The sequence below is a fragment of the Euleptes europaea genome, chromosome 7 (assembly GCF_029931775.1).
Source record: "Euleptes europaea isolate rEulEur1 chromosome 7, rEulEur1.hap1, whole genome shotgun sequence".
Taxonomy (NCBI): domain Eukaryota; kingdom Metazoa; phylum Chordata; class Lepidosauria; order Squamata; family Sphaerodactylidae; genus Euleptes; species Euleptes europaea.
The window spans coordinates 68,576,708-68,591,195 of NC_079318.1; the positions used below are offsets into that span (position 1 = coordinate 68,576,708).

Sequence of the window (14,488 nt, forward strand, 5' to 3'; positions counted from 1 at the left end):
GCAAGGCGATTCCCACCAAGGAGACAGGAAATGAAGATTGGTCCTGCCTCCCCAGGTGTGCAATGAGAATCACTCACAGCTTCCAAGATGCCTTTCCCTCAGAGTGAGAATTGTGAAGAGACTGGAAGTTCTAAATTTAAATAAACACAAGGATGAAACTTGTTCAACTCACTGAGTTCCAGACTTGTGGTAAAAAAAATTATCTTTATTTAAACATTTTATGTTACCTTTCCACCCAATTAGGGTTCCCAAGTTCATGAACATGAAAACATCTGAACAATTAAAAACATTTAAAATAAAATAATTAAATAAAAACACATAAACATATAACACTAGAATCAGAGAGGAGGCCAATAACCACTACTGGGGTATGTGCCAAACGAAACAAAAAAGTCTTCATCCACTGGCAGAAGACACCAATAGAGAAAGACAAACAAATCTCCCTGGGGAATGAGTTCTATAGTTTTGGTACGACTGAGAAAGCCCTTTCTCTGGTCACCACCCATCTAGCCTGATGGCAGGGGCAACCAATGCAGGGCCTCTGAAGATGACCAGAGTGAACAGGTAGGTTCATATGGGAGAAGGCAGTCCTTAAGATTTGCTTGTCCCAGACCACACAGGGCTTTAAAGGTCAATACCTGCACCATGAACGAAGCCAAGAAGCAAATTGGAAGCCAGTGTAGATGGAACAAAACTGGAGTGATAAGGCCATCAAAAGGTGGTGGTTCCAAGATGAGTAGGTTGGGGAGAGAGAGCTATATAGTAGCAAGGGGGGGAGAGAAGGCTATGGCCACCTCTGCACCATGTCAAGACAAGGGGAACTAAGGCAGAGGCAAGGATGGAGGTGGAGGCAGCAGGTAGGTGAGGGGACATGGAGAAGAAGAGGTTACAGTGATGAGAGGGTGAGAAAGTAGGTAGCAGCCAGGCCCTCTCAGAGGTCCAGAGAGTTTCATTATATATACTATTTTTAAGGCACCTATTTAATATGACAAAATCTGTATTAGTTAACAAAAAAACTGGGCAGCACTGGGCCAGATGGACCAGTAGATCAGATATATACCCACACAGCTCAAAATACTATATACAATGTTACATTCTTGATGCCAGTTTTCCATTTAATTAGGTAGTGTCTAATTTATGAATTGTATGTATTAAATGTCTAAAATAGCCTCATATTAACAAGCACAATGACTGCTTCTGAAATACTGTGGTATTAAAATAAACTCCCTTCCCTACAATATATGTAATTGTTTAAAAAAACAAAGCTGCATGAAACAAACAAGTTGCCAGCGGCAACCTCACTAGTCGCACTATACATGTATTCTAAGGCAATGAATTCTATATGTCTGAGTGGCTCCTTTTGTAAGGTAGAAAATTAAAATGCTTCACTGGCAAATAGCCTAGTAAAATAGGGCAAATCTGTATAGAAGTCAATAGGCAGCTCAACAGTAAAAGATAGCCTTAAGCAATTTTACATTCAAGAGCAACCTACATATGACAAGTTCCATTAATTTCAAATGGGGAGAGAACAGACAAGAGCACACATGATGATAATACATTAGTTTAAAGAGCACTGGAAATGGAGGGGGACTCTGTTATTTCTCTAAAGTTAAAGCTAGCAGTGCTACAAAATACAGATTCAGCCACCACATAATCAGGGATTAGGTATCATTTTCATTCACAAATCTATCACAAATAAATATGAAGCCATTAAACTATCAGATTTCTAAGTCTAAACAGACTGCAAGACAGTTGTGTATTCTCTTACCATCTGTTCACTGAAGGTGCTTAATGACTAAAATGAGTCCTTTTTTCCACTGAATTTTAATTTTTAGAATATAGTTTAAATACTGTTAACAAATACAGACTATATAACCAAATGATAAGTGGTTCAGTTTAATTTCATAATTCTTTCAGGACCATCACATAAACTACATTTACAGACCCATCCTAAACCCTTGACCAGTTTCAGGATGGCAACTAAACCCTACACCAGCATATGTTGGAGATATGCCAGCAGCAAGCCCCACTGGCACTGTGCCAGAATAATTCCCATGCTGGCACGTACCGGTAACTGGGCAACATCATGAGCCTACTGTGGGTGGAGAGGGATCAAGCTCCTCCAACCTTAGACATGCCACTGATGCTTGCGTCACCAAAAACCCAGGCATATCCCCAAAACATTCTACAGAGGCCCATGCAAAACATGTCCCCACCACCTTCTAAACCCCACCACCACCAGCATGGTTCACAATGCCAACTAAGGAGGTTACGCATGGGGATTTCACCCTGCATGGACATCAGGAAGCTGGCTCCCATTTTCCTCTTTCTCTAGAGAAAATATGCCATATTTTCACCAGTTTAAAAGGAAATCGCAGGGTGGCTTTAGGATGAGCATCTGTCTGTCTACTCCCCCACAGCCACTATAGTGAGAGAGTGGCACTAAGTTCTACTTTCAATATGGTGCACTGCGCTGCAAGAACCATATAAAATTTGATACTAACTTTTTCCCCCTTCATTCTTCTACTGTTCAGGAACCCCAAATGTACATTCAAACATTGAAAAAACTGACAGAAGAAAATAATTGCACAGTATTTGTATGCTTGACTACATTAAAGACACTGAAACCTGACTTGGCAAAGCCATCTGTACCCTCGCAACAAAATACAGAGGTGTAATATAATTCATTCCCCACTCAAAGGATGAGTGTATGGTTTGATCCTCTTAAAGTAAAAGAAAAAGTAATGCCAGTACTGCTAGTGGTCTATTAATACTCACTTAGAAGAGTTTGTCTCCCCCCACCCCCGCATTAATTATTCCCTATATAGCCAGCCCTTCAAGTGAATACTTACCTGGAAGAAAGAGGGACACATTTTGCAGCTAATTAACCTGTTGTGGGTTACAAACGATAGGGATAGATTCAGTAATCCACAAATGCTGCAGTGGGGAGGTGAAAGGGGTGAAGTTGTTCTTCTCCCTCTTCTATCTGCAGAGCTACGCTAACAAAAGAGTCATGAATTGTGATTTTGCCCCCTTCCCGTTGCAGTCTCCCAAACTACATAGCTGTTAGTCCACATATGAGCCAGCATGGTATAGTGGTTAACAGCAGTAGACTCTAATCTGGAGAACCAAGTTTGATTCCCCACTCCTCCACATGAGCTGCATATGTTAATCTGGTGAATTGGGTTGGTTTCCCCACTCCTACACATGAAGCCAGGTGGGTGACCTTGGGCTAGTCACAGCTCTCTTAGAGCTCTCTCAGCCCCACCTACCTCTCAGGGTGTCTATTGTGGGGAATGGAAGGTGATCACAAGCCAGTCTGATTCTTCCTTAAGTGGCAAAGAAAGTCGGCGTATAAAAACCGACTCTTCTTCTACGGGTCCCATGGCAGCTGGAGTATACTTTCCCAGGGCTGGAAAGAACTGCTGAGGGTAGAGGAACATGAAACTGATCTGTGACCACCATTGTCTTCCCTTGACAAATCACTGAATTCAGCCTCTAATGGGGCACACAAAGAATGTGTTTGTTGGGCCATGTGAAAGGCTGTATAAACTGATGCTCTGAAGCCCTTCTCAAATCAAGCACTCTTATCTTGCTTCATGAGCATTTTTACTGGTTCTAAATATGAAAGTATCTATAACAGTGAACCATATAACAGAAGGCAGTTAGATTAATTTTAAAGGTGAGACATGGAACTAAGATAAAGCACTTCCTCTGTTAAACATTATGGTAGTATAAGCAGGGGACCTGCAAAGACTTGCAGGGAGACATCTCATTTTTCCCTTCCCCACTATTTCCTCTTTCCATTTCCTGAAAGTCCCATAGCTTCCCCCTTTGCTATGCCCATCTTTTCTCCCCACCCACTAGCTAGCCTACCTTTATTCCCCCCCCCCATCCTCAGTTTTTTTCTTCTTCTTGCCAATCTCTCCTTGGGAAAATTTTGTGCAATGTCAGCTGCCTGGCTGGGCCCAGTTGTGCAGTGGGGAACCTGCAACGACTTGTGTCACTTCCCTCTGTATTCTTCTCCCCACATTTTTCCTCCTCCTGGCAACCTCCATGTTTTCACCTTTCCATGCTTCCTTTTCTCCTTTCCCACCACTCACCTTTTGTCTGCCTCCCCCATATTCAGCTATATTTATTATTTAATCACATCATTTATACCCCGCCTTTCTCCATAATGGGGACCCAAAACAGTTTACAGCCTTCTCCTTTCCTCCATTTTATCCTCATAACATTCCTATTAAGCAGTTTAGGCTAACAATGTGTAACTGGTCCAAGGTCACCCAATTAATTTCCAAGGCACAATGGGGATTTGAACCTGAGCCTCCCAGATCCTAGTCTAAAACCACTACACCACACTGGCTTTTGTTGAGTGGCTGCTGCTGAGTAGTAGCAAGCAGTCAGTCCTGGGTTAGTCATGCAAGTTGTGTGGTATCAAGTTCTCCCTCAAATGCCAAATCAGCCCTGGAAAGGGTCCTGACCCCTCCCCCTCCCTTTTTCTGACAGAAACCAAGATTGAAGGCTGGCAATATTGTCGTGGCAGCCTAGCAACCCCTACAACATGCTTAAGAATGCACTCATTTCTTAAAGTTACAGGTGCTGCTTCTATTTTAGGCAGATTAGCCATCCCAAAAAGTTTTTTTTTTAAGATTTCAGATTTTTCTCCAAACCTAGAGTTTTTGTAGGTTTGTAAAAACATCTGTCTTGTCTGTACATGGCTCCAGTCCGTGGATAAAGTATCCACAGATTTGGCCATGTTGAGAACGTTACGTGCCAAAACATGCCAATATATGTGGAAAAATATGCGTGGTAGTAAATTTTGTATCCTAGTTTGTTCACCCATGCTTTCCTACATGGACAATCCTCTGCTCATAATGCTAAAGCTGAAAATAAATATAGCATCATCCTTCAGTATCTGTTAGCACTGAGGGAAATTTGTGAGCAGATACAGAGCTTTGGCACATGTTCACACTGATGTATTAAGGACGTGTGCCAAGTTTCTCATTCACAGTTACGCTTGAACGGGTGATATTATCTTCCCTTAAGCAACTGTTCATGGTATAAGCTGGCTCACTACGAAGCTCAACTTGCAAAAGTATCCCTCAATTTAGCACATACAAGAAGAAAGCTTGTATACACTTCCACAAACAATACAACAAACCCAAAAGGCTCTAAATGTTTTTACAGTTCTTGGGCTGCACAGGCATTTTAATAGAGAAAATAAAAAGGAAATCCCTTTCCTGTAACAAAAAAGGACAAATAAAACTAAAACAGCAAGGTAAATAATTCTGTTCAACTAGTGAATGCTTCCTTTCATTACATAAAGTGAAGGGTCCTATTGAGGCACATCTGCCAGGTGCTTCCTGTGATCCTGGTCCAAAATCTCAGTATTAAACTAGACATACAGGAAGTATCCCACAAAAAATGTCATACAGGACAGGATTGACTCCACTTACACATGTGCTGCCCATGACTCCCATAACAGCAACATAGATAAATGGGAAATCACATAGCGCCAAGGCCACATGATGACTATTCAGCATATATTAGGGACCAGATATACGAAAGGAGCATATCATATCTTTGTATTAACTTGAATCCATACTCCTACACAAACAAGGTGGCCCAGCACTTACTATTTGTATGTATCTTATTCCTAATATTAACTTGGTAACTAAAAGGTATTACAACAGTATATATGATGACAGCCATGAACTACTCAGGATAAGTTCTTATGTTCTTAAGGAACTTGCTCAATAAAAATACGAGGGCGAAGGAACAACTGGGGCAAGGGAAATGATACTTTAATACGTTTTGGGGTTACAAAACTTAAAGTATCACTTCCCTTGCTCCAATTGTTTCTTCGCATTTGTTTTGCTTTGGTGCGCCCCCCCATTTTCTTCAATAAAAGTACAACGAACAGAAAATGAACTTAAAGATACCAGTCCAAAATGGGGGGGGGGCAAATACAGGGGGGAAATCCAAGGACTTAAAGTACTAGATGCCAAAGTTATCTTATGAGCAAGCAAAATAATTAAATATGATCCTAGAGATGCCAGTATCAAAAATGGCTAAGATTAAAAGAGGGAAAAGCACATGTTTGAATCCCAAGACAGAAATGTTACTCCAGGAAGCATTTAACATTAATTGAAACAGCTGTCTCCTCAGAGCAGCCCCAAATACAAGAACAGCTTTGCTATTGTTTCCTTTCAGTTTGACCACTACATGTATGCCTTCTATAATATACAAACTTGTATTATTCAGTATGCTAAAACAAAATAAACATGTGTTCTGTCAGCCATCCCAGGAGCAAATCCCTGCCAAGTGGACACAATGGCTCACTAACAACATTTTCAGACAACATAGCTCCGAGCTGTATTTGGGTATTTTAAAAATATGCCTTTTTTTGGCTTTTGAGAAAGATATTTTATTTAAAATATTTATATACCACCTCATAGCAACAAATAGTCACATGAAATAATTTTCTGTGTACAAAGACTTTAATGTTTGCTGCATTTTTAAAGACTGCTTCCTAAATCTTAATGGAACAAAATATAAATTTGAAATACGGAGTTAAAACTAATACAAATACCTTTTGCCCAGAAACCATAAGGACAAATATGATTTAACCACTTTTTATTGTCAAGCATTTTCCTCTGGAAGCATTAGGACTAATCCAGATGCAACAGCCACAGTTCCATGTGTTTCAGTATGGAACTTTACCAATTATGCAGGGGATTGGAGTGGTTTTTGCAGCAAAGGAACCACATTGGTGGAGTCACGTACCTTCCCTCCCACGTGCACTGTGCCTTCCTGCAGCTTCACTCTTGGAAAATTCTCTCGTCAAGTATATATACCAAAAGTCACATTGGCTGAGTGAAAAGCACTTAGGGAGAGAAGAGCTGGAGAGAAATAGCAGTGTGAGTGGGGAAGAGTCAACACACATCACACACAGATCCCACATCCATTCTTTCTTCACAACTGGGGCGGATTAAATATTTAAGCACTGGAACTGCCACAGTCGTATCTAGTTTGGCCTAGTCTACTTCTCATTTTGGCCTTCTCCGTAGCGCCACCAAAATTCTGGAGCTGTCTGCCCAGGGAGATTCACCTGTCCTGTTCTGTGGCCATTGTCCACCAGCAAGTGAAAACTTCTTTGTTTCACTTGGCATTCCCTCAGGGATCCTTCCTTCCTCTTCAATGTTTTAATTATTGTTTTTATCTTTCGTACTTATTTTAAGATCTGGTTTTTAATTGCTTTAAGGATGTATCTGTGTATTGGTTTTAATGGCTTTTAAGATGAAATTTTAATTTGTATGCTTTAATTTATTAGCCGCCTTGGCAGACCTATGAGGAAAAAGGTGGGGCAAATATCTTGTTATAAATTAATCTGTTGGTGGCAGCTTCCAAGCATTGAATCCAGTGATCCATTAGCAGGAGGCACACAGTGCTGAAAGTCATGGATCTTCCCCACTTTCTGAACTCCCTAGCAGTCCTTTCTGCAATCAGAGCTGTGGGAAGGAAAAAGAGGATGAAATTGCTCTTTCTGCTGTCCCATCAGCTCAGTTCTGCTGACTGAAGAGGAAGGTGAGAGCGCTTTTTTCTTTGTACATATTTGGCAGATACCCCAAATGCCACAGCACCTTGCTGTAGCATGTAACTTCTGATGCCCAACATCTACCCTTTTCCTAGATGCTACTGTTCAACCTACAGAACAGCTGTTCTCTACATATGGCTAAACTTAACCTCCCAGTCCTCAGGCCTTCTTTGCCACTGGCCAACATACATTCACACTCTTCTCCCTTGGCTGCAAATGCTGACAATTTGCCAATTTCACTCTCCTGGGTAACTGCACAGATAAATGAAAAATGGTTGATAAACAGATGTAGAAGAATGCAGTTTTACTATCTGGCAGGTCAACTCCTTTGCCTTCCTCTTAAGGGAATTGCTTCCTAGCCTTGGATTCTTCATAGCCTTGGATATATGTAGTGTTATAGGGGTGTCACAGGCCGCACAGGAGACACGAAACAACCTAGTAAGCCTTTGGCCTTGTTTTTCAGTTTTAAAGTATGCTGTTTTTTGGATTGTACCCTGAGTTTCAACTCTGTAATCTTTAAGATGCTAACCACTTTAGCCATCCACCTAGCTACCATTACCTTGTCTGCAAACTAAAAAAGAAGGAATCCATTTTAACAGTATACACATGTCAAAGAAGATGGCTGTATTAAAAATGTTGTAATTTCAGTTCAGTATAAAAGGGGTTAAGAATCACAGCCAAAAGAACAGCTGAAGCCTATTAGTTTTCTGTCCTATACCATAAAAGCAAGCCACCAACACCAAGCAGATGTTGGTTACTCTGACAGAACTTTTAAAATCAAATGCTCTGGTCTGTATTATAATTAGCAAGATGGCATTTGCACTGAGTAAGGGAAAGCAGCAAGATCTTTGTGTTATTGAGTATAATATTGACCCTCCTATGTTAGTAAGGTCTAGGTGTTATTTTCCCATAACACTCAAGCATAGGCAGTTTACTTAATGATGTGTGTCTGCAGAAAGATTAGACACATTGCTCTTGAGTGAGAGCTCCACTGGTTAATGTTTGTCCAGACAGCAAAAAAAGACTTTGCCTCAAGCTTTCAGTTTTAAAAAGTAAGCAAATACGACACAATTACAAATATTGTTTTTTATAAGTATTAAACTGTTTCCCATGCATGTAGGTGTTAAGTACCATCAAGTCGCTTCTGACTTATGGAGACCCTATGAATTAATGACCTCCAAAACATCCTACTATTAACAACCTTGCTCAGGTCTTGCAAACTGAGGACTGTGGTTTCCTTGATTGAGTCAATCCATTTCATGCTGGGTCTTCCTCTTTTCCTGCTTTCTTCAACCCTTCCTAGCATTATTGTCTTTTCCAGTGACTCTTGTCTTCTCATAATGTGACCAAAGTATGATAACCTCAGTTTAGTCATTTTAGCTTCTAGGGAGAGTTCATACTTTATTTCATCTAGAACCCACTTATCTGTCTTTTTGGCAGTCTATGGTATCGGTAAAACTCTCCTCCCACGCCACATCTTATACATCTAGTACTCCCACATTAGACACCTTACTAAAGGCATCCTATATTTAACTGACTTCACCTGCACTTGTCTAGGAACTGGACATTTAAACCTAGGAAACTAGGCCTATCTATAAGAATACAAGTACTACCACCGCAGTGGTTACTGAGAACTTCCCAATTTGCACTTAATACTGAATCTAGCCAAAACCCTTCATCCATGGGTGGCTGGATAGAGCAAACATGACTGGAGGAAAACTTGCACTGTATAACAGAGCTGATTTGTAAAGTGAATCGCTCGAGGATTGCTAACTATGGATAGGAGACCAACAGCACAGTACATAAAGTTCAATCTTTCAAGTCCAGATAAAGCTAGGAGACCTGTCCTATTGGACTGGCTTTGTTCACTAAGTCTGGAAAGCTTTTGTTGAATTCCAGAGAAAGATAATATATTTACTTCTAGGAGTCTATTCATGATAGTGAAGTAAGACTCTGCATAGGACTCATAATTCCCTGTCAACCTTCACTTGATAATCCCACAAGACTAGCTTCCATCCATGATCTGATGTAAATATGGAAAAAGCTATTGGCTTGGCTAACCACAAACAACAAGTTGCTATGAACTTATCAGAAGTTGTCTTCAAACACTGAAGGGCTGCACAAATCACTGGATATTGTGCTGTTGTTGAGTTAGATCGTTCACAACTGGACTTTCCTATGTGGACAAAACAATCCAGCTGCAAATAATTACTCCAGCACAATAGAGGAACATGCGTGGATGAAACCAAGATGTAACATCAGCTACAAATGTAGTTCTGCTGTATGGAACCTGGGTTCAATTAATGAAGCTTCTTATGTGCATAACATGTGAGTTTTTCATTTCAATGCTGCAAAACAGGAACTTCACCAGAAACTATTTGATGAGGTTGTCTTATTTATTTATATCCTACTTTTCTCCCTAGGAGGGACTCAGAGCTGCTTCTCATATAGTCCTTCCCTCCACCACTTCATCCTCACGGCAACCACCTTGTGAGGTTAGGCCAAGAGATGTGATGGGCCCCAGGGTTACTCAGTGAGCTTCTGTGGCACAGTGACAATTTAAATCCAGTCATCCCAAGTCCTAGACTGACAATCTAACCACTGCCATGTCAGCTCTCACTTCTCATATAATTATGGTCCTACTGATACAGCTGACAAGACATACCTGTATTGTTCATATTTCCACCCTACCATTCCTCCAAGGAGAACAACCTTACAACCCAAAGAAAAAGTAGGCTGGGAGATGGACATTAAATTTTCTCCCCCAGCAAACATAAACAGTTGTCATTGAAGAGTCAGTGGCAGTGATTTGGGAGTTCACCTGTTGGGGTACTCAGTTGGTTCTTTCTCCTATGTCTGTTTAATACTACATATATCAGCCTGCTTAATGAGGTTTTCCATAGCTTTGAGATTGAGCATCTCAATACTCTGATGACAACCAGGCACTATATTTGGTTAACCCTCCAGAAGCTACTGGCTCTTTACAAGGTTGCTGTCTGGATGCGGTGGTCAGGAGGCAAAGGGGGAACAAGCTGAATCTATGCAAGATGAAGGTGATGCTGGTTTGAAAAGCTTGATTGTGTAGAAAAAATTATAGTACCAACTTTGGATGGGGCAGTTTTATCTGTGCAAAATTAAGTGAAGAGATTAGGAGTACTTTTCGACTTGGCTGTTTTCAGTTACATTTGGTTTGAATGTTAGTTTTTCTTCTAGACTTATCAGATCTGGTTACGTTGATCTATGCTACTGTGACTACAATGCCAGATTACTATAATGCCCAATAAGTAGGGCTTCCCTTAAAATAAGCCTAGATTCTAGTTTTGACTTTCAATTTAAGATTCTGTTTTTGACATTTACAGACCTTCATGGCCTGGAACTACATATCTGAAGGCTTGTCTCTCCCCATATGAAACCACATGCAACTCCATTCCCCCCCCAGTATCTGTTCTCTCTCACAGGGATACCCAGACTACAGTGACTGTTCCGGGACATTTTCAGTGGTGTGTATATGTGTGTGTGTGTGTGTGTGTGTGTGTATATATATATACACACACACACACACATACACACACACACACACACACACACAAGAGGCTGCCTTACACTGAGTCAGACCACTGCTTCATCAGTATTTCACAGGGCCTCACGTAGAGGTCTTTCACATCACCTACTACCGGATTCTTTAAATTGGAGGCAAGGATTGAATCTGCATGCCAAGCAGATGTTCTATCACTGAGCCATGGCCCCCTCCCCACTGTTCTTTCAAGAGGATTTTTGCTGATTGTGTGATACCTATGTGAAATATAGGTTTGGATCCGTCTGCTGTTTTATGGATGATACTCCGAAATTTCTTCTGAAATAACGATTTATGAGATTTTACTATTTTAATGTTATATGTGCTGTTATGTACTCTTATAAACAGCTTTGGGACCACTGCATGAGGAACAGCTGTCTCTTTTTCTTATGTCAAAACCCCATGCTGCTTTTGACTGGTTGATGCAGAAACTACTTCTGCCCAAACCTCAGGGTGGGAGGGATCTGTCAAAACTATGAAAGTAAAACAAAACCCTTTAGATTAAATAAAATTATATGGTGAAATAGTTATTAATTAAAATTCATTATCTTCAGCTAAACTACAGTAAGCTTTGCAAATAATTATTAATGGGCAATTCATATGTGCAAATAATTATTAATTCATCCCCATGTCTCCTACGGCTGCTTCTCTTGCTATTTCAGCATCTTCCTCTCCTCTCTAAACCAGAAGACCATGAAATGTTTTCTAGGCATGCTGTACCAACAGACCCAACCAGTCTACGATTCCAGACCAAACCATTAATCAAACACCGCCAGAATCCTACCCCCACATCTAAGCATTCTGAAAGGCAACTGAATCTGCAAGTATCCCAAGACACATCCTAATTGCTCATAATTCCTGCAAAGTTCATCAGCCATAGTAATCATGATAAAACAGACCACAAAGCAAGTAAAACACCCTCCTCACAGCACCTGAAGTATAAGGCAATAATAAAAAACAAACAAAACACAAGTGAAAGAACTGCATTTGTACAATTTCATTAATAGACTCTGCATGTCTTCCATAACTCTTAAATAGCAATATTCTCTGAAGCTAGTTTCAATAGGGCGGATCCAACCGCCCTACAAGTGGCCTTCATCCAATTTAGGTAGCTCTTTCTCCAATGGAAAAGCTCCTTAAGTTGGAGGATGGGCTTTCTTAGGCTGGAGGAAGGTTTCCAACGTTGCTAAGTAGAATGGTAGGATAGGGACAGGATCCACCTCCAATATCAGTTACAAACATGTCCATTGCTAAACTCAAACATCTTTATTGAGCCTTCAAATGTCCTTAAGTCAGAAGTGTTAATGTCAAATCCTTCCTACCAGCAACATTTTGTTGTGGTACATCTCACAAATGGAAATTATCATGTATGAATAGACATGTATTGAGCCATAACAGACTGCAAGCAGTGATTCTTGGGTGACAGTACAACACAAGAGATTACACAAAATTATCAGATCAAAACTTAAAGCTTTCATATCAGAGAGTCTTGCCTACAAGTTTAAAGTAATCCAACACTACACACACACCCTTTCAAAAAGTATGAGTATCCCACTTGTTGTGGCAATGTTTATCCTAATGGAGCCAACACACTGCTTCAAACAGTACCTTCTTGTTAGAGTAAAAGTTATTTTCCACAGTTTACTACTTAAAATGCTCAGCTTATCTAGATGTTTTCCAATGGTACAACATGTGATTTTTTCATACAATATCACTGAGAGTCCAATATGCTCACCCATGATTTAAGTATTAGCTTTGCCATGTGAATACAGATCAGGGACATACTAGTGTTTGTAGTGATTACTATCAAATTATGCCATTTGAAACAAAATCAATACTATAATTCCCCAGTAGACAGGTCTGAAAACAGTAATATCCATTTGTTTTGAGATATTTGAAATTTATTACAGCACAAAATAGGTCAACTTAGACTACAGTTGGAGTGAATTATCTTGGAAATAGATGCAGATAGGACCAGACTGTAATTGCACTTTGACGTAAGCCAGTCCCGTTGATCAACAATATTGAAGTTACCCCATTGTACATAAAGACTGACAGTCTGTTTCTTCAACAACAAACAACAACACCATTCAAATGTATATTTAGTTTAACACCAACTATAAAGTGGTCCTCCTGAGTTAGGTAGGAACTAAAAATTGACTAAGCATGTACAGTCTAGATTAAACAGCTTTTTGCCCAACAACAAAGGTCTGTTTCTTCTGTCTAGTATTTCAGGACTCTCCACTTTGCTTAGTATTATGAAGACATACAACTCCCTCAGAAAAACAGCAGCCAGTTTCTATGCTATAGTACTTTAAATTGTAGCAACACATCAAGCTCTGTTCCTATGCAATTTGAAAATCTGGTCACAACCGTTAATGCATTCTTAGACCAATCACTAGTTAACAGCATCCCCTAAGAAACTAAAATACAGAGCAAAATAACTTACATTTGCAGCATGACTTCATTCAAGAAAACTCCATCCACAAGCGCAACATATTCCTCCAAGTTGGTTCCGTTTCCTCCAGCTAACGGCCCAAACGTCTTAACCTACAACATAATTAGCATCAGGATCATGACTCCATTTCAGTTCTTACAGCACGAAATGTTATCCTTTTAAAAAGAATCAGCCACGGAGTGAAGAATAAATGCTTACCCAGGTGACAAGAGGACTGGACATGAACAGCTCCAACAGAGGAGTGAATATTTCGTTTTCCATGCTTTATAATTAAGAGGTGTTTTTTTTTAAAAAAAAAATCAGGAACTACCGTATAAGAGACAAAATGGGGTGATTCAGTTCCTTTCGTTGTAGTAATTCCGTGAAATGCTCCACGATTTCAAGAAAAACATATATCCAAGGCAGTTCGCCAGTAAAATTTAAAAAGTAGGAAGGGTATTGGCCAAAAGAGCTTTCTCTTCCTGGTCCAGAAAGGGAACGATCAAGAGGCGGTCGACATTCATTTCTGGTGGGGTTTTTTTTTTCTTTTCCTTCCTTCCACCAAATGTCTCCGAATGACTCTTTCTTCTTCCTCTCTCCGTGCCGAAGAGGAAGGGAGAGGAGAAAGAAAGGAGGGACCCTACCAAGATCCTACATCAGCCGCGCGCGCAAGCATGCACTCCCCACCCCGCCTCGGGCTGCAGCACCAGCAAGCCAGCAGCGAGCGTGCTCCAGGGGGGAGAAACGCCAGGGAAACTCTCCTAAGCTAATTACCCCGGATCCAGCAAGAGCGGGCGATCGCCAGGGAGGGGGGCAGCGGCATTCTCCCCCTCCGGCCCCCAACAAGCCTCCCTCCCTCACTCACATGCACAACCCATTC

General features: G+C 40.6%; 1 protein-coding gene across 1 annotated transcript in view; it reads right to left on the minus strand.

Moving 5' to 3' along the window:
* The window catches only part of CCDC88A (coiled-coil domain containing 88A), a 99,794-nt gene extending 85,878 nt beyond the window's left edge, over positions 1-13,916 (minus strand). The window contains exons 1-2 of the mRNA XM_056852326.1: positions 13,828-13,916; positions 13,621-13,721 (exon numbers count right to left, since the gene is read on the minus strand). Of these exons, the coding sequence (XP_056708304.1) occupies positions 13,621-13,721; positions 13,828-13,890 (164 nt within the window). The 5' untranslated portion in view covers positions 13,891-13,916. The remainder of the gene's footprint in view (positions 1-13,620; positions 13,722-13,827) is intronic.
* Between the last annotated feature and the right edge of the window lie 572 nt (positions 13,917-14,488).